This window comes from Polistes dominula, unplaced genomic scaffold (assembly GCF_049000335.1).
Source record: "Polistes dominula isolate Pdom_NZ unplaced genomic scaffold, Pdom_raw_medaka contig_80, whole genome shotgun sequence".
NCBI lineage: Eukaryota > Metazoa > Arthropoda > Insecta > Hymenoptera > Vespidae > Polistes > Polistes dominula.
In genome coordinates this window covers 2083556-2103375 of record NW_028301111.1, presented here as the reverse complement: position 1 = coordinate 2103375, position 19820 = coordinate 2083556, and the positions used below count along the sequence as shown (strand labels likewise).

The 19820-nt window shown below is 23.5% G+C and overlaps 2 protein-coding genes across 5 annotated transcripts in view; one reads left to right on the top strand and one right to left on the bottom strand.

Annotated features, from left to right (window-relative positions):
- Tsp26A (Tetraspanin 26A) overlaps positions 1-18822 on the top strand; it is a 120339-nt gene extending 101517 nt beyond the window's left edge. For 2 of the 4 annotated variants that reach the window (XM_089176669.1, XM_015326972.2), the window contains 5 exons: positions 2217-2345; positions 3852-3902; positions 5381-5491; positions 9916-10032; positions 11175-18822. In XM_089176669.1, the coding sequence (XP_089032795.1) occupies positions 2217-2345; positions 3852-3902; positions 5381-5491; positions 9916-10032; positions 11175-11243 (477 nt within the window). In that variant the 3' untranslated portion in view covers positions 11244-18822. The remainder of the gene's footprint in view (positions 1-2216; positions 2346-3851; positions 3903-5380; positions 5492-9915; positions 10033-11174) is intronic. The other 2 variants (XM_015326974.2, XM_015326976.2) reach the window with 2 other exon arrangements.
- The window catches only part of LOC107071673 (tachykinin-like peptides receptor 86C), a 216674-nt gene that overhangs the window by 158577 nt on the left and 38277 nt on the right, over positions 1-19820 (bottom strand). The gene's annotated exons all lie outside the window — the stretch shown is intronic.

The following is a 19820-nucleotide window of genomic DNA, read 5'->3' as shown; positions in this document are numbered from 1 at the left end:
CATTTTTATTGTTTTATATTTTTTTATTATTCTTTATTTTATTCTATCTTAAAAACATTTTTAACGATTATTATACTAATTCTTTTAAATTTGAGTATTGAAACATCAAAACGTGTGATAGACGATGAAACGATTCGTAAACGAATATATATGTATATATATTCACCATATATATGGTGTTAGAAGATCGATACAGGACACAACATGCAATGGTGGTTTACGAGATTTCAATAGAAACCAATTCCTAGGGATATAACACGTATCCATCGCAATTTTGGTAATCCTATTGATTGTAGGTCACACATGATACTTTAGGTATATTTTATTTATTTAAAAATTCATATTAATCGATGATTATTGATAATAACAAATATATATATATTAAATTCAAATATAATTTAAATGAAATAATTTTTATTAAATTCAATTTAATTTCTAAAATAAATTATCTGAGAAATTGATCATCGATACATTTAATTTTATATTGCATTCAATGAAAAAATTTTTATTCGAGAAAATATTAAAAAAAAAAAAAAACAGAATCGTTGATCTCAATACAAAAATAAAATGATATATAAATTATATAAAATATATAAAAATAATATTCTAAAAGGTTTCAATGGAAAAAAAAATCTCTAAATTGAGTCGCGCTTTTTCTTTATATTTCATTTCTTTTTTCTCAAAGGATAAAAGAGAAACGAAATAACGATAAAATAAAAAAGAGAAAGAAAGAAAGAAAGAGAGAGAGAGAGAGAGAGATGAACGAGAACGCATATTAATCGCAAAGGAATGCAAATTCGAATAAGAACTGTAATGGTAGGTAGGAAAAGGGCCATATTGCAAGTGGCATCGTCGTATGCTTCCTCAAAGCTTTTGCTTTCACGATTAAATCACTTACGTTAGCATAGTAATGCGTACAAACAGAAACTTTCAAACTATAAAAGAAGAAAAAATGATGATGATGATGATGATAGAAAAAAAAATGAAAAAATGAAAGAAAGTAAACGGTGAAACAATTAAAAGAAAAGAAAATATAATTAAAATAGAATTTGTTCTTTTCAAACATTTTTTACTCAACGAGTAAACTAATTTTATTTTTTTTCTATCTGTGATTATTATAAATAAATTCGTAATATTATAAATAGTTATCTCTCGAAAGATTTCTCTTCAAAATAATTTCTATTTTTTGTCTTTTCTTTTTTAGAATTATCATTTATTAACTAAGATATATTTTTAAATTGATATTCAATAATTGTATTGGTATTGGATATCAACAAGAATTTTTTTTTTTTTTTATAATAACTCTGACAAAGACCTTAATTTATTCGATAATTATAACATTAGAAATAATTCGTCTTTCTATTGGTATCGATTTTCTGTATAAATATATCTGTATAAAAATGCAGTGTCACATTGTTGATTTCCAATGAAGATCTCAATGAATATCGCCAATATTTTGTATTTTTTATTGCTAATTTAAAGATTTATCATATTATTTAGAGGTTATCTAGGTCTTTAAGTTGTTTAAGTATTCAATAGATGGCGCATCATATTTCATTTCAATTCAATTATTTCAATTTACAAATGAATTTTTTAACCTTACTTTTTCGTGTATTATTATTTAATGTATTCCGTTCTAATTGTTTGAATTATTTTTTCTGTGTTTTTATAATTTACTAAATAATTTAGAATTATATTAAATCAATATTTATATATATATAAATGTCGTTTCATATATTTCTTCAGTTCTAATTCAATTTATTTGTACTTTATTATTTTTTCCCCGCTTATATTTATTCACCTTTTCTCGTTCTTTCTTTTCTGATGCTTCCAACCCACCCCTCCTCCAACACCACCCCTAAATAATTCATTCTGTCCTTATTATTATTATTATTTTTTTTTTCTGTACATTTAATATCACAAAAAGGAAATCTCAATTGCACACAAGGTAAAAACTATTTATTAAAGTTCATCGAACTTTAACCTCATTTTCTTAAATTAATCTTTCTTTCTTCTCTTTATTTCTTCCCATTTTTTGTTTCTCGTTGCTATGAATTGTATTTTTTTTTTTTTTATTGTTTTTTTTTTGTTCGTGTTTGATCGAATATCGATATTAAAATAATATTCTTTTAATCGTATAGAAATGTTCTCATTAATTTTTCTTCCACCAATCATATTTCTCATATATTTTTTGTTCTTCTTTTTATTCATTTTAGTTACAATGTTGTGGTATCGAGGGTCCAAAGGATTGGGATCGTAATAATTATTTCAACTGTTCGTCGAGTGACATCGGCTCAAGGGAAGCTTGCGGTGTGCCTTTCAGTTGCTGTAAAAGGAAACCAAACGTACGTAAAACTTTTTATTCTTCTCTTTTTTTTTTTTTTTTACTCTTCTTGGTTCTCCTCGTTCCCTCCTTTCATTTACATTCTTATTTTTTGAAGTGAAAACTTCTTTAGAATGGGAGTGATCTGAAATGTAAATAAAACGAAACGGAGCTATGTAACGAAGCTATGAAACGGTTGCCATATTAAATAATGAGAGAAAAAGAGACAAACATAGGATTTAGACTGCTAGGGAATGAGACGGAATATAGCTATACAGTTTTTCCTATTCTCGGTCTCCTCTTTATGCTATGCTTCGTAGTTATCGCTCCTGGTTGTATATGTGTGTGTTTGAGTGCGACTGCATACTACAAAGTGTAAACACACATATTCTTTCAATACTCGAAATATTTGTAGGTAGGAGCGATAGAAGGGTAAAATAATAAACAGAGATAAGCACGTAGGTATGCGACAAAAGTATAAGATCCAAACGAACCGACGGTCGACATAAACAAAGAAAGGTGCGTGATATGTTTTTTTTTTTACTACAAATTTATCGGAAATACCCTACGGACTTATCCGACGAGACCCTACGGACTTATCCGACGAGACCCTACGGACTTATCCGACGGGACCCTACGGACTTATCCGACGAGACCCTCACTACAAGAAAAAACCTCACTACTTTTCGGAAAAAACCTTACTATAGAGGTGTTTACTGCACTAACAGAAGTGTTTAGTTCCCATGCATTTTTTAGTTACCAAAAGCAACTCATTTCTTTGAATTGAGAACTTGCTTTCTGTGTAATATGTTATCTATTTATATATGTTTTCAATAAAACATATAATAATTTTTGAATGTGATAACAATAATATAATAATAATATTATAACAAATAAACCCAACAATTATTATTTTACTCTTGATATTCTGCAGTCGTCTCTTTCTCTCGAAACTTAGTTTTCCGAAGGTTTCACTTCTAACACGTGTGATCTGCCCACATGATATTTTTTTTTGTTTTTGTTTTTAATATATTAAATATATTTTTTAATTTTCTTCGTTCGTTCAATTTTCTTTTCTTTGGTTTCTAAACATTTGTTTATTTATCATTTATTTTTTATTTATTTATTTTTTATTTATCTGAATTATTCATATTACGAATGTTTTCTAAATTGACAGAAAAAAAAAAATTATAAAAATATAAATCAAATAGTAAATAATTATTTTTATACAGATTTTTTTAGATTTTGTTGATTTTCTTCATACCACTCACTTTTTTCGTTTATAAATCATTGATATTTATTATAAAAACATTTTTAAACTAATATATTTAATAACGCTATTTTACTTTTCTATTTTTTTATACTTTAAAATACTATTGACAAGGTTTTTTCTTCATAAGTTTTTTTTATTACTTTAAAAATAATTTTTATTTAAACTTTAAATACTTCAAAAATAACCCCCCCCCCTTCCCCCAAAATATACTAAATATAAAATACTTTTATTATTATTATTATTATCATTTCATAGGAAATTATAAAAAACAAGCAGTGCGGGTACGACGTTAGGAAACCTAGCTACGTAAGTAAAATTCAATTATATTTTTAACTTTTACTTCGAAATAATACAATCATCTAGAAATCATTTTTTCATAACATACTTTTCTCGATCCTAATACAAACACAATCCTAATCAATCATTCCAATACATTTCCATATCCATTTAATGAAAAAATATTAATATAAAATTCAATCAAAGAAAATCGAAGAAAAAAAAAATAAATAAAACTGAAGGAGAAGGAAGAAGAAGAAATGAAATTAAAAAAAAAAAAAAACACACAAGTTCACGTTTATTTCATACTTTTTTCCCCCTAAAGAAAAAAAGTAAAGAAAGGGAATAAAAAATAATATAAAAAAATATATAAGGTCGTAGAGATATATCGATATTTGTTCGCGTTATCAACCCCAGTGCAGGCTACTACTTTCATGGGGGTTTACGGTTAAATCCTTCTTCAACTTTGTTAAAAATTCTACTAACCTATGCACGCTCCTGTGTACGTGTGTGTGTCATCCTGACTTTCTTTTTTTTTTTTTTTTTATTCATTATTACAAACAAAATGACCTAACATAAATTAACGATAAGGATAAATGGAAAAGTTTCAACGTAGGAAACAAAAATTTATTCGGGTCAGTATTTTTTTCAATTATATTTGTTCAATATTTTTTATTAAATTATTTATATTCTTTTTTATGAAATAAAATAATAATAATAATAATAATAATAATAATTAAGTAACAGGTATAGTATTAATTTAATTTACCCTTTCAATACAATTTTATTTTTAAATGTAAATATGTTTTACTTTGCATTATGCATTATTTTATTTAATTATTATTTTTAATATAATTTAATAATTTAACCCATTTTACAATTAAAAACAAAGTAAAAAGATTAAAAAATTTTTTAAAAAAATAATTCTCGTTAAATAAAATACAAAAATTTCTAATACAAAATGATTATAAATCTTTCTTAGTATCGAAATGGTTCATTGTATTTTAATGTAATTTTTTAAATTTACTGCTTTTTTCAATTTATTATAATTTACGTTTAAAAATTTATTAAATAAATTTGTATTGGGATCTCTAGCACTTGAATACGTTATCTGGTGGCTAATTTCAAAATTAAAGTAAATAGGTCGAATCGCTACGCCACGTGGGATGATCTCTAGCACTTGAATACGCTATCTGGTGGTTAAATTCAAAATTAGAATAAATAGGTGGAATTTTGCTACGCCACGCCTCTGCCAGAAATCCCAATAAATAAATACATTGCAAAATTGTCAATTTTGATTGCAACAATAATTAATTGAAATATTAACATTTATATTATGATTGAAATATTGACCGAATAAACAGAAACAAAAAGAAATAATTTACAAATAAATAAACATGGATGGAGAAGGAATGAACAATTTTGCGTTGAAAATGGAACAAACCAAAAAAAAACGAAAAAAGAAAAAACAAAAATGATAATTTTATGTTTGCCCTTGAAAAATGCAGACGGGAGAGAGGAGTATATTCGAAAGAGGTTGCCTAAGGGCAGGAGAGGAATGGCTAGAGCTGAATCTCGTGCCAGTCGCCGGTACGGTTGTCAGCACTATGGTCCTTCAGGTATTTCGTTTACTATCAAAAAAGTCAATAACAAAAACAAAACAAAACCATACAAAATACAAAAATCAATAAATCAAATCTTTTTCGCATATATTCATATTGGCACATAAAACAATAACAACAATTTTTATTTATTTATTTATCTTCTTCTACCATTTTATTTTGCCTGACCTAGTTTATTGGTTTGAACTTTCTTCGATAAAAAATTGATACGATTTTTTTTTTTTTTTTTTAAACAAATAAAATAAAAGAAAGAGAAACAACAAGAAAATTATTTATTCAATCAATTTTTACGATACGAGTACAACTTTTGTCGATTTTTTTGTATTTTCTATTTCTTCTTTTCTTTTTTTTTTTTTATTTTTACCTTCAATCGAGATGACAAACATTATTCTTAATTATTATTCATTTTTTTTTTTATCGATTATTATTAATTGAACAAGTTTTGAAAAAAAAAAACAGAAAAGTAACCTTAATTGAATTGTCATCTAATAAAAAGTTTTTTAATTAATTAAATAATCTATCTATAATTTATTAATAATCTAAAGGTGCTGTGAAATTTTTTATTATTTTAAAAACACTTGTTTAAATATAAAAAAAAAAAATAATTCAAGTAAAATAATTCAAAGATGAATGTATTGTATAATTAATATTATTTTTTATTAATAATAATATATATAATTATAATATTATTTAATATAATTAATTAAAATTAATAAATTAAAATTAACAAAAAATTAATTAATAATTAAAATAGTATTATAATAGTTTAATATAATTTAATTGTTTAATTATTATAATTAATATTATAGTTAATAATATATTAATTATAATATTTATCGTATAATTATTAAAAAATAATATTATATTACTGTATGGTTATTATATTATTAATTATTATTATTGTTATAATTTTATTAATATTGTACAATATAATTATTAAAATTATATTATATTATTGTATAATTAATATATTATTAAAATTAATAATTATACAAAATACATATTATAATTAATCTTTTATCAACTAAGACTTGTGTCTATTAAAAAAAAAAACCTTCTAAATAATTAATTATTATTCAAAATATAATAATAATAATATAAAAGAAATTAATTTTTTTTATAATATCAGAAGAAAGTTCGAACGCAAATCTATTTTTAATTTGAATATTTTATTAATTACTCCTCTTTTATTTTATTTTTTTTCTTATTATTATTATTATAATTTTTTATTCTTTTTTTTTAGTAAACGAACGATGTCGCATGTATATAAACTATTGTTCTGCATAAATACACATAAATATATTTGATACACGTATGTGTATGTATATGTATGAATACTTATAAAGCAAATTTGTTACACGTAATTATTGTATCATTTTATATATATATATATGTATATACATATATGCTTGTCGTAATAATAAAATATACACATTCAGGCACATAAATACATACATGTATACACGCAAACATACGTGTTTTAAAGTACGTGGCTGTTAGTATACGAATATCACTGAACGTTGACGAGAAACACACAAGTAAGTAAAATGAGCTTGTATACGATCGTTAAAAAAAAACCCCATGCTGCAGTATCATTAAAACGGAATAACAATGGCGTAACTTCCGTAAAACGTGTGTCTCTCTTTACTCTGGTAAGTACCGTAACTAATTCTTTCGAATTTTATAATACTAACAATAAAAATACATATATACATATATACATATATAAATATATATATTTAATGATGAAACAAATAAAAATAAATAATAAGAAATTATATAAATATATTAATTATTAATATATTATTTATTTATAATAATAAAATATAATATTATAATTTTTATATTATTATATATAATTATATAAATGTATATATGTATGTGTATGTGTGCTTATATCAATGAAAAAAAAAATTATTTATTCAATTTGTATATTTTAATATTTCATTTATTCTTTTGGCATATGTCACGTTGAGTTCAGTTAATCGAATAATTGTAATGTATATATGTATAGAAGGATTGGGAAAGGGTTTGGGAAAGGGTATCACTATCTTATAAAGCACACGAAAATTTACTACAAGTTAACACGCGACTCTTATAATAGGACTTTCCTTTGTCTCACAATCAACACGATAAATTATTGTCAAAACGTAGTTGCATAAAATATATTTCGAAAAGATCGTAGTGTTTGATTTTCATTCTGTTAAAAAAGGGTTTCAAAAAGGTACAAGAAGAAAAGTATGAAAATCTTTCTGTCATTAAGAAATGTTTTATAACTTTCTGTCATAAAAAAATTATTTATTTTTTATTATTACTACTATTACTGTTATTATTTCATTATTCTTTATTATTTCTTTTGTTTAATTTTTTTTTATATATATATATATAGTTAACTAAGAAGTAAAATTTTCAAATAATTAGAGCAACTAACACCTTCGTTAATGAGCTACTTACGTAATATCATGGTATTACGATAAGAGTTTCACGAGAGTCTTTGAGAATGAGAATGAGTGAGTGAGAGAGAGGAAATAAAAAATAATAAAGTATCCTATCCACTTAGGCTCAAGTAAAGTATTACTACTACTATTACTATTATTAATATTATATAAATATATTTATCAAATAATTTCTTTTTTATTCTCATTATTTCTTTACAAGTAAAACTTATAATTAATCAAAGTAAAATATTAAGTTAATTTTTGATGATTTTCAAGAACTTCTTTTAATCCGATTTATAAACATATGTAAGTTCATACTTTATGTATTTATATTAAAAAAAAAAAAAAAAGAAAGAAAATAATGTATGCACTGAGCTCAAGTTGACTATTACTATTATTATATAAAATTTCTTTTTATTTATATATATATATTTTTGAATATTATATGAATATTATTTTTGTGTAATATTCGAATATTCAAAAATAATATTACACGAAAATTCAAAAATAATATTACATGAATATTCCAAAATAATATTATATGAATATTCCAAAATAATAGTAATACAATATTAGAAAAATAATATTCATACAATATTATTTTTGAATATTATATTAATATTATTTGAATATTAATTTTGAATATTATATGAATATTATTTTTGAATATTCATACAATATTCAACATATAAACATATGTAAGTACCCACTCTAATTATATCAAAGAGAAAGAAAATAATATATACAGTGAACTCAAATTAACCATTACTATTACTATATATAATTTCTTTTATATATATTTCTTCATTCTTTTTAAAACTCAAACTTAACAAAGGTAAAAAAATATTTAATAAATTATATTTAATAAAAAATATTCTTACAATTTTCAAGTACCTTCTTTTACCAACATAAGCCTATTTATAAACTTCTATAAGTACATAACATACTCTTATGTATATCAGAAGAGAAAATGAGAGAATGAAAGAGAATGTGTGAGAGAAAGAGAGAGAGAGAGAAAAGCAAAGAGACGAGAAGGAATAATAGAAGAGACTTGTAGTAGTATGAGGTTGAAAGCTTTGCGTGGTTACTCTTACTCTTGGGGTAAATGTGAAGCACGAAGTAATAGAGTGGCGTTGTTACTTAGACTTCGTAGTAACATTACGTTCCTATACGTGCCTCTCTTTACCAGGTATTCCCATAAATTTTCTCACGACCAAACGAGTTTTTTTTCTCTCCTTCCCCCTTCTACGTTCATTCATTCATTCATTCATTCGTTCGTTCGTTCGTTCGTTCGTTCTTTCTCTTTCTTTATTTATTTATTTATTTATTTATCCTCTTTATTTCATTATATTTATTTCTTTTCTTTTTATTTCTATTTTTATTTCTTTCTTTCGTCATAAATCACCATAGAAATTTTTTATTTCAACAATTTTTCAAAAAAAAAAAAAAACAAATCAAATTTAAATTAAAATTATATAAATAAAAACTAGGAATAAACATATTATACATATATTTTTTTTTCTATTCCTTTCTTCTCCTTCCTATTTAATAATAATAATAATAATAATAATAATAATAATTATTATTATTATTATTATTATTATTATTATTATTATTATTATTATTATTATTATTATTATTAAAAACATTAATAAAAATTTTGATCTAAATGGGGAAAATATTTTTCTATAATTTTATTATCATAAACAACCCCCACAACCCCCTCTCCATCATATCTCGTCATTTTTATCGTTTGTTTTATTTTTTCTAACAAATCCTATAAAAATAAATAAATATATAATTTATTATTACAATTCTTACAATATTAAATTATTAACAACATTAAATAAACTGAAAATTTGCGTACTTTTATTAAGGAAAGTAATGTTAATAATAGGAGACAATTACGAAATTTGTTTGGAGAAAAATCACACGGATAAAAACAAAATCCCGGTGGCCCGGTTTGATTTGTTTATTTTTCAGAACTTTGAGGTCGCTAAAGTGATTTACGAGAAGGGATGCATTCAAGCAGGTGAAGAATGGATGGAACGAAATCTTATTCCAATCGCAAGTGGTGCGGTCGTTACGGCTTTTGCACAGGTATATGCATTCTGAACAACGGGTTTATCAAGGTTGAAAGAGGATTTCATGTATATATTAAACAACCTTTCACTCACTCATCCACTCACCCTTTGTACATATATACAAATATATATATATATAGATTCACCAAAATATTTATTATATTAATATTAATATTAATATTATTCTATTTAATTATTTTATAAATTTAATATTATTAATATTAATACTAATATAATTTTAATTTTTTTTTAATTTTTAATTTATTATTTTATTTTAATTTTATTTTATTATATTTACTGTATTTTTTTATTTTATTTTATTATTTTCTATTTTTACTTTATTTGAGCAATAAATTTTAATGACAAAAAATAAAAAAGAAATTTTTTTTTACGTTAATTTAAGTTGGAAATTTTATTTCAAATTTTGCTCTCAACCACTTTTTATTCATTTCCTAATTTGATATATATATATATATGTTTTTTATATACATCTTTCTACATTTTATGTTAATATTTTAAACGTCAAAAAAAAAGGGTTTTGTATTTTTTATTTGATAATCCTATCTATGTGCATGCAAATTATGTGAAATCAATCTATCCTCGATATACTAGAAAAGGTGAGGTTTTATTACTCGATAAAATGTATGTATCATAGTATACGTGTTTAAATATTCTTATTATAGTTATTATCAATTACAATTAATTACTTTTGATTATTGTTAAATGTAATTATAAAAATCGTTCTCGTAAAATAGGTATACTTATACATATATATATATATTAATGCTTTTTACTGATTGCTAGTAGTACGAGCATGAAATTGTAATGGGCAAGTAGATTAAATCGCGTATATGTCAGACATAGCCTATATTTTTTATTTTGCACGTGTTTCAGTGATATTAATGGAATTGTAAAGCTTCAAGCATGGGTTTTTTTTTTCTTCTAAAAAAAAAAAAACAATTTAAGAGACACTTGATCTCTGATAATCATTTAAAAATAAAATCTATAATTAAATGAAATGAAATTAATAAAATGCATTTTCAGTTTTAATTTAAAAAAAAAAAAAATAAATAAAATAAACACGAAACTTTTTCTATTTCAGTTTCTATCTCATTTGATTGTCTTGATTTTTTGTTTTTTTGTTTCTTCTAATTTCAGATTTTGGGAATTTGCTTCGCTCAAAATCTACGAGCGGATATATTTGCGCAAAAAGCAAAATGGCATTGACAATCCAGAGCCCCCACGGCAGTCTAGCATCTTGTATTGAAAAGATGCTGATCGCCCACGTTGATCGAAATTTTAACATACCAACTTATTCAATCCTCGATTATGCGAAATAACAACAGAAGAATAAAAAGATGAAGATGAAGATGAAGAAATAGAAGAAGAAGAAGAAGAAGAAAATGGATCCTTGAAAACAACAACCACATCAACAACAACAAACAACATCTACAATAATTGCTACTACCAACAACCACATCAACAATAACAACAGACAACAACATCAAACATCGATAAGAAGGAATAAAAACAACTTTGGCAAGAATTGTTAAACAATTTTACATTTAATAACAAATTGTATTCTTCTTATTCTTCTTTTCACAATTCATTTGCTATAATATTTCCAAATAAAAAGGGATTGTATGATTTTATATATATATATATATATATATATATATATAACTAACAGAGATAATCATGACTTTTTGTTAATAAACAAATAATTCGCAATGAAATAATATTGCGATTATAAATTGAAATATAGACTATCCTATCTTTCAAGTTGAATGAAACTGCACACGGTGTGCAAAATTTTATTAAATCCAGTTTAGTAGTTTAGGAGTCCATTGCGTACAAACAACGTGACATGTAATTTATATATATTAAGAAAATATTTAATCTTGCTTCATTCATTTCTTATTACCGTCCAAACATGTCATTTTTTTCCTGATTCAAGAGAAATTGATTATGATCGTTCTATTATCACCAATAGTTTTTCACGTTTTTGTCAAACTAATATTACATTTAATTTTATTTTATTTTATTATATTTTATTTGTTTTAATTTTGATTTAAACTACGCGATATGTCGTCAATTATTTTTTAAATAAAAAAAAAAGGAAAGATCTACGTTAAGAATTGACCCCTTTTTTTATTCAATTTGTCTGTTAATGAAAAAAAGAAATAAAAAGAACACCATTCATGTGTACATATTAAACAATTAATCTAATATTAACACTAACAAATAGTATTTTTGCTATCGTTCAACATTCATACATATTTGTCCCTTTGAAAAAAAAAATATATAAAATAATTATAATAATAAATATAAATAATTATCATGAACATTATCATCCTAATCATCATTGTCATTGTTCAAAATAATTAAAAAAGGGTTAGTTCTAATAAAAGTAAAGGAAAATCGATGTCTCTTGCTATCAAAAAAAAAAAAAAGAAATAAATAAAAAATAAAAAAGAAGAGAAGAAAGAATGAATGAAGCTCGATAAGATATTCAATCCCTTTTTTTTTTTTATTATATTTACTTTTATCTAATTTTATTTTCTTATTTTCAAGATAAAAGATAAAGTATTTTACCTTTTGAAAGAATCTTATAACAGAGTAACGAGAGAACTAAACTATCGGGGTTTTGTACTCGTAAAAATAAAAACGTATCCAAGCTTGGCTCGGAAAAAAAGAAAAAGAAAATGGGAGAAAAGCTTTAACCGAAAAATAAAAAAATAAAAAAATTGCAAGGAATGACTACTACTACTACTACTACTACTACTACTACTACTACTACTACAACTACCTACTTTTATATTTCATATTTTATTTTTTCTTTTACCAACTTGGAAAGCTCAATGGTAAAGGATTTCTCAAAGACAAAGACAAAGACAAATACAAAGAAACATTTCGACTTTGTTAGCGTAAGTTTGTTCCAAAAACGTTGTAGTAGTAGAAGCAGAATTGGAAAAACTTTTAATGGATTTACGCAGAAAGACAATTTCGTATTTTGAGTTTACTTACGAGGACAATACGAAAAATACAAAGAAGACAAAAAAAAAGCAATCATAGAAGAATGAAAATATTTCGTATAAGATCGAATAATTAATTGTTCATTCGAAATTAAATTCATTCGATTCAATTCATTTGAACTGAAAATGGTAGATTGTTCAATATTAATTAAATTTAAATTAATTAATTTTTTTTTTATAATTATTAACCCCTGAATACACAATTTTTTTTTTAAAGAAACCAGCCAAAAAATTGGTTCTTTTTTATATAAAAAAAACACACACACACACAATTTAGAACATTGTCTTGGGAAAAAAAAAATTACAAAAAAATAAAATTAATCAAAATTTTGATAGCAGCGTAAAATACAACGTCACACGAGTTAACTTTGAGCATGCAACTTAAAGGGATTATAATTAAATTATAATTTTAATATTAAATGTTTATTATTTAAAAACACATCATATATCCCATAATGAATTCCCATGTATTATATATTAAAATGAATTAAAATAAAATCTAACTTGATATACGTTTTATTACGAGTACTCGAAAACAAACAAACAAACAAACAAACAACAAAACAAAACAAAATAGAACAAAGAAAAAAAGCAAATGAATGTAGAAAAGAAGAAAGAAAGAAATAAAAAGCAAAAACAAAATAGGGAAATTATTGTAAAAAGTAAAATAAAAAAAAAAAAATCATAGAGAGGGAAGAATAGGATCAAGAAAAAAAAAATGCATCGAGGTATTTACAAAATAAAATAAAAACACCATTAAAAAAAAACATTCGATCGACGTGACGTCGTGGGGGCGCGGTAAAACGTGTGTCCAACACTTTACCGCACGGTTCAATAAAAATAAACAAAACAAAACAAAACAAAAAATAAAATAAAAATTAACCTAATTTTTTCTCTTTCTTTCTCATCTGTCAAATGAAATGGGACACTTAAATAAAAAAAAAAAAAATAAAAAAGAACACAGAAAAAGAGAGAGAAAGAAAGAGAAATATGAGGATGGTGTTAGGGGGTGTGAAGGGAAGAAAATAATGGGATGAGAAAGAGAGATAAACAATCAATACGAAAAAAAAGGAAGGGAAAGAATATTATTATTGTTATTAACAAAAAGTTACAAAGTTGTTCGTTGAATTTTTTTTTTTTTTTTTTTTTACTATCTTCAAAGAATTGTTTTAAAAATAATTTTACAAAAAAAAAATAAAACAATCCAATCTAACCCATTTAAAAAAATGGAAAATTTTAAAGCAATAAAACTCACACGAACATAATTTAGTACAATGTTGTATTATTATATAACAAATTATATTTTATAACAAATGAATGAACAAGACGAAAAAAAAATTAAATGAAAATTCAAAGAAACAAAATTAAACAAAAATTAAAAGCAAAAAAAAAAAGAAGGAAAAAAATTCATTAACCTAATTTGTGGTACAGTTTTATTTTATATAACAAATTGTAGTAATATATATATATATAACAACACATGAGTAGTATAAACACCATAACTTTCCCTTTCTTCAATTACCTCTTAAAAAAAAAAAAAAACCATAATTGTTTAAACCAATTTCAATTACATTGATTATTAATTTATAATTTTGTTACACTAATAAAAAAAGAAAACACCACTACCATTACCGTGACACCATCACTGACACGTTTTCTCAATCGAAAATTAAGTATGACCATATTTCTATTTCTACTACTCACTATACTATTTTTATTATACTACTTTCACGTTTTAATACGACGAACTAATACTACGAATTTAACTGAGCGTAAAGAAATCGTTGTTAGTGTTATGTTTCTCTCTCTTTTTTTTTATTCCCCTAGGGGTTGAAAAGGGTTAGTGTGGGACAGGTGAAAGTAGTAGGGTGAATGGAGTTTGAAATAAACCAAGGGTGGGGTTATTCTGAAGGGATCCCGCGGTGCAGTTTGAAAACGATATGCATTTCGTCGAGCGATCGTGATCGGATTACTTGAATAGGGGGTTAATACTCTTTTATGTTTTTTTTTCTATCTTTTTTTTTTTTTTTACCATCCGTCGAATAAGCCATGTCTATTTTACACCTATGGTATTATATTTTCAACTGTTGTAAACGACAAATGACACAAAAAAATACTTTAACACGTTCAGTGGCACGCGAATTCTTAGAAAAATCTTAGTCAGGCCATGAATTTTATTTTATATAAGAAACTAATTGAATGTGTCGGTCACCGGTGAAAGACGTGGCCTAAACGTAAAGTTTTTTTCATCATTCAGCATCTCTGACAATAAAATTTTCCATGTAAGTCTTGTCAGTCATTAATGATTGACGATAAAGTGGTTTTTAAATGTAGAGTACATTTTTTTTTTTAAATTTATTAAAATTATTCATTATTTTTATATTTGACCAATATTTTTTTCTTTATTCAAGCTCGAGCATAAATTTAATAAACAATATAATTTATTATGTTGTTAATGTTAATCTGTGTAATTTAAAAACAAAACAAAAGAGAAAAAAAACGATTACAAATTTAATAAATAATTGGCAAAATTATTGTAAATTGTAAAAAAATAATTGGCATAATTAAAAATTATAAATCAAATCGTCTAAATTTGTTATCAATGTAATTTTAAAAATTGATATAATAATATATTAATTAATTAAATAATAATATAACAATTAAATAGATAAATTATTCGACGGAATGGTTTTTTTATTTTTATTTAGTTCGAATTAACATTATAAACAATTGTTTTGCTATACGAATTATTGTTTATCCTGCAATAAGGATTATATATGAATATATATATATATATAAAATTTTGTCAAATATTGACCAATGAAATGATATTCGTTTAATTATTAATTATAATTAATAAAACGCTTAAGTTAATTAGCGAGTATACACGTTTCACGAATTATTATTAATATTATTATTATTATAATAAACATTACACGTGAATACAACATTGTAATCAGGTTTAGCAACATGTTTTATTTTACATGTTTTTTTTTGTTAATTAAACATGTGCTTAACTTGATTACTTATAAATAAATACATCGTTTTATTAACTTAAGTTAATAACAATTCACCTGATTCGATATTCTCTATGATAAGGTGATCAGATTTCTGTTCTATTAGAAGAATATACGGATCACGTGACTAGGATAATAATATTATTATAAATACGAATTTTACTTTACAGAAATTAGTATATATAAATATATATACATATTTGTGCCCTAGTTTATTATTATTATTATTATTATTATTATTATTATTATTATTATTATTATATCATATATAATATAAGAAAAGATTCATATTTCGGTATAATTTATAAAAGAAAACCAAATGAACAAAAAATAAGAACAACAACAAATAATAAGAAAGACACGTATAATTAAAATAAAAAATAAGATGAACAAACAAAAGCATAAGCATTACTAAATTTAATTATTTAATAATGATCATCGTGCTGTGTCCTATTTTTTAATGATATTTCATAGAGAAAAGTTCAGAACACAATTTAATAAAAATATGTTAAATAATAACACAAATACATAGACACACAGAAAGATACATTTAATATTAAGTATTAAATAAGTATATTTGCGAACGAGATTTATTGCAATTGCAATTGCAAAATAATGTTTTTTACTACTACTACTACTACTACTACTACTACTACTACTACGTTTTACGCGCTTTATATTAAATATAATATGTTTATTATAATTTTTTTTTGTTAATTAAGAATGAATTAATTAATTAAGAGATAATATTCGATCAAATTTATTCTATTTACTATTTTTGATTCGTGTCTTCCAATAAAATTAAACTGTAATTAATTAATTAATTAATTATATGCCGTCTGATTAATACAATAAAAAAAAACGATAACAAAATAAAAATATACACGAATGAGAAATCACGTAAAACGTTGATAAAAACAAAAAAAAACAAAAAACAAAAAAAAACATTGTTAAAAAAAAATCTCTAATTTCGATCCTAAAACTGCCTCTATACAATATTAATATAAATGTTATTTTTTAAATAATACTTAAGATTAAATATTATAATAAAAATGGACACGAAAAAAAAAGAACGAACGAAGATAAAAAAAAAATAAAATGTTCATTGGTTCGTGCAGGCACAACCATAAGAAAAAAAAAATGCGATGAATTTTTTGTTTGTTTTATTGTATCAAAAATTTTTATCAAATATTCAATTGGATGATTATTTTTAATTTCATTTTTACAATAAATAAAATGATTTGCACGTTCCTGATGGTTTTTTTGTTTTTGATTTGGTTTGATTTAATTTCCTATGCTTTTTTGTCTCATTTATTTTTTATTTATTTATACTTTTTCTCTTACTTTAAATTTTTTTTTCTTTTTATTCAAGTTGTAATCAATAATTTTACTTTCATTCTATTCACCCCCTCCACCCACCACTCTCTCTCTCTCTCTCTCTCTCTTTCTCTCTCGTTATTAAAACGAATTTTCAATTAAAAAGTAATTAAAACAACAATTTATTATAATCCTACTAATACTAATAATTAAAATTAATTTTATTTGTTATTATGACAAATGAAAAGATACAAAAAGAAAATAATAATAATAATATTTTATAAAATGTAATAACAAATTTTAAAACTTGTACAATTGTATTAATTTATCGATTTATCGAGAGAAAAAAAAAACGTCTTAATTTACAATATTTTAATTAAACTTTGCGAAATCTTACTATGTAAATATTGTAAATTTACTTGTAAAGAAGATAAACAAAACAAAACAAACAAACAAAAAAGGAAAGAAAAGAAAACAATCGCTTGACCAAATAAAAATAAGAAATAACACGAAGAACGAGGAAATGATGTATTATAAATAAGAAATTTTTTCAAAACTTTGACCCGATTCGATTTTATTATTGCGAGATGTAAAATGTAAAATGTGTCGTCTTAAAATAAAAAAAAAAAAAAAAAAAAAAAAAAAAAAAAAAATACAAAAAAGAAAAAAGAAAATGAAAAACAGGCGTTCAATGTAACACTTTTTAGAAATAAAATAAAACAAAGGAATAATATTAAATAAATAAATAAATAAATAAATAAATTGATTGTTGTGCCAAAAGAGTCAAAATATTGGTCAGATAAAAAAAATAGTTTCATACGGTATATTTCATTGTTAGAATTAATAATAATAATAATACACACAGACACACAGATACATATACACATAAACACGTCACGTTAACTTTTTCAATCATTTAATCCATTTATTCTCTCAACTGCACTATAAATAAATAAATTTAAATTAAAAAATAATTAAAAAAAAAAAGTATAAATATATATACATATATATATTTGTATAAATAGTTGACAGATACTATGTAAAAAAAAAAAAAAAAAAAATATTGTACGTCTCGTACATTTTTTTTTATTTTAATTATTTTAATACACTTTCTTTTTTTTTTTTTTTAATATTATCACCTTGTATAAATTATTTTTTTATCGAATAATAATTTGCGAATGATCACGATTGTACTTTTTGATTGTTTTCCTTTCATTTATTTATTAATCTTATTTTTGTTTTCTTTTTAACTTCCTGAACAAAACGTGTAATAGTATATAGAAACTTGTACAAAAAAAAAAAACACAATTTTTGCGTAGAAAATAATAATCACCGAATGCTTTCAATGTTTTCAAAAAACGATCCTCGTAAACGTAGAAATAATAGAGATCGATAAAATTACAAAACAACCATAACAAACTAAACAAACAAACAAACGAGAACAAAATGGAAAGAAGTAATAATAAAGAAACAAATCACACGTGTTAGAAGTGAAACCTTCTTAAAACCTTTGCTTCGAGAGAATGAGTCAAATGCAGAGTATCAGGAGTAAGATAATTGTAGGGTTTATTTATTATAAAAAAAAAACCAGCTTTGCTTGTGAGAAACGTGGATAGTCTAGTGGCCCCAGTCGAAAAACTAACTTACATTTTTAAATGTGTGGATTGAGTTAATATGAGTCTACGCTTCGTAGTATGCAGTCGCACACAAACACACCATATACAACACTTAGAAGCCTGGAGTGGGGACTACGAAGCATCGCATAAAGAGGAGACCGAGATAATAAGAAACAAATGCATACTGTCATCTATCTCATTCTCTCTTAGGCTAAATCCTATAGATGTGCATATGTTTGTCTCGTTTTATCTTTTTAGTAACGTAGCCGTTTCATCGTTTCGTTGCCGTTACCATAGATTTTCGTTCGCTTTTTTCAAATCATCCCCATTCGAAAGAAGTTTTCACTTCAAAAAAAATAATAAAACAAATAGGAACAAACATACATTTTCTCGTTAGTTTATAGAAATTGAAAAAAAAAAAACAAAATCTAATATTAAGCTCGAGTGTATTGTTTTATGCACACTGTTTATGAAATCAAAGACACACACATACTCGTGTATATATGTATACGCACGTGAAAAACAAAAACTCAAATACACAGACAGCCAAATAAACATCGAGAGAGAATGAACATTTTATCCTATTTAAAAATTCTTTACGGTCTCTACAAAATGTAGAAAAATAAGAGTTGCGTTTTCAATATACATTGTAATGTTTTAATACTTGTACATAAATATAAGAAAGATAAACAAAAGAAAAACAAACAAAAAAAAGAAAAATAACTCATTTTTCAATAAAAATATCAATGCACTTAAACTATTTTCGAACAAATATTTAAACTAATTGAACTAAGTTTATCAATTAAATTCTATTAAAAA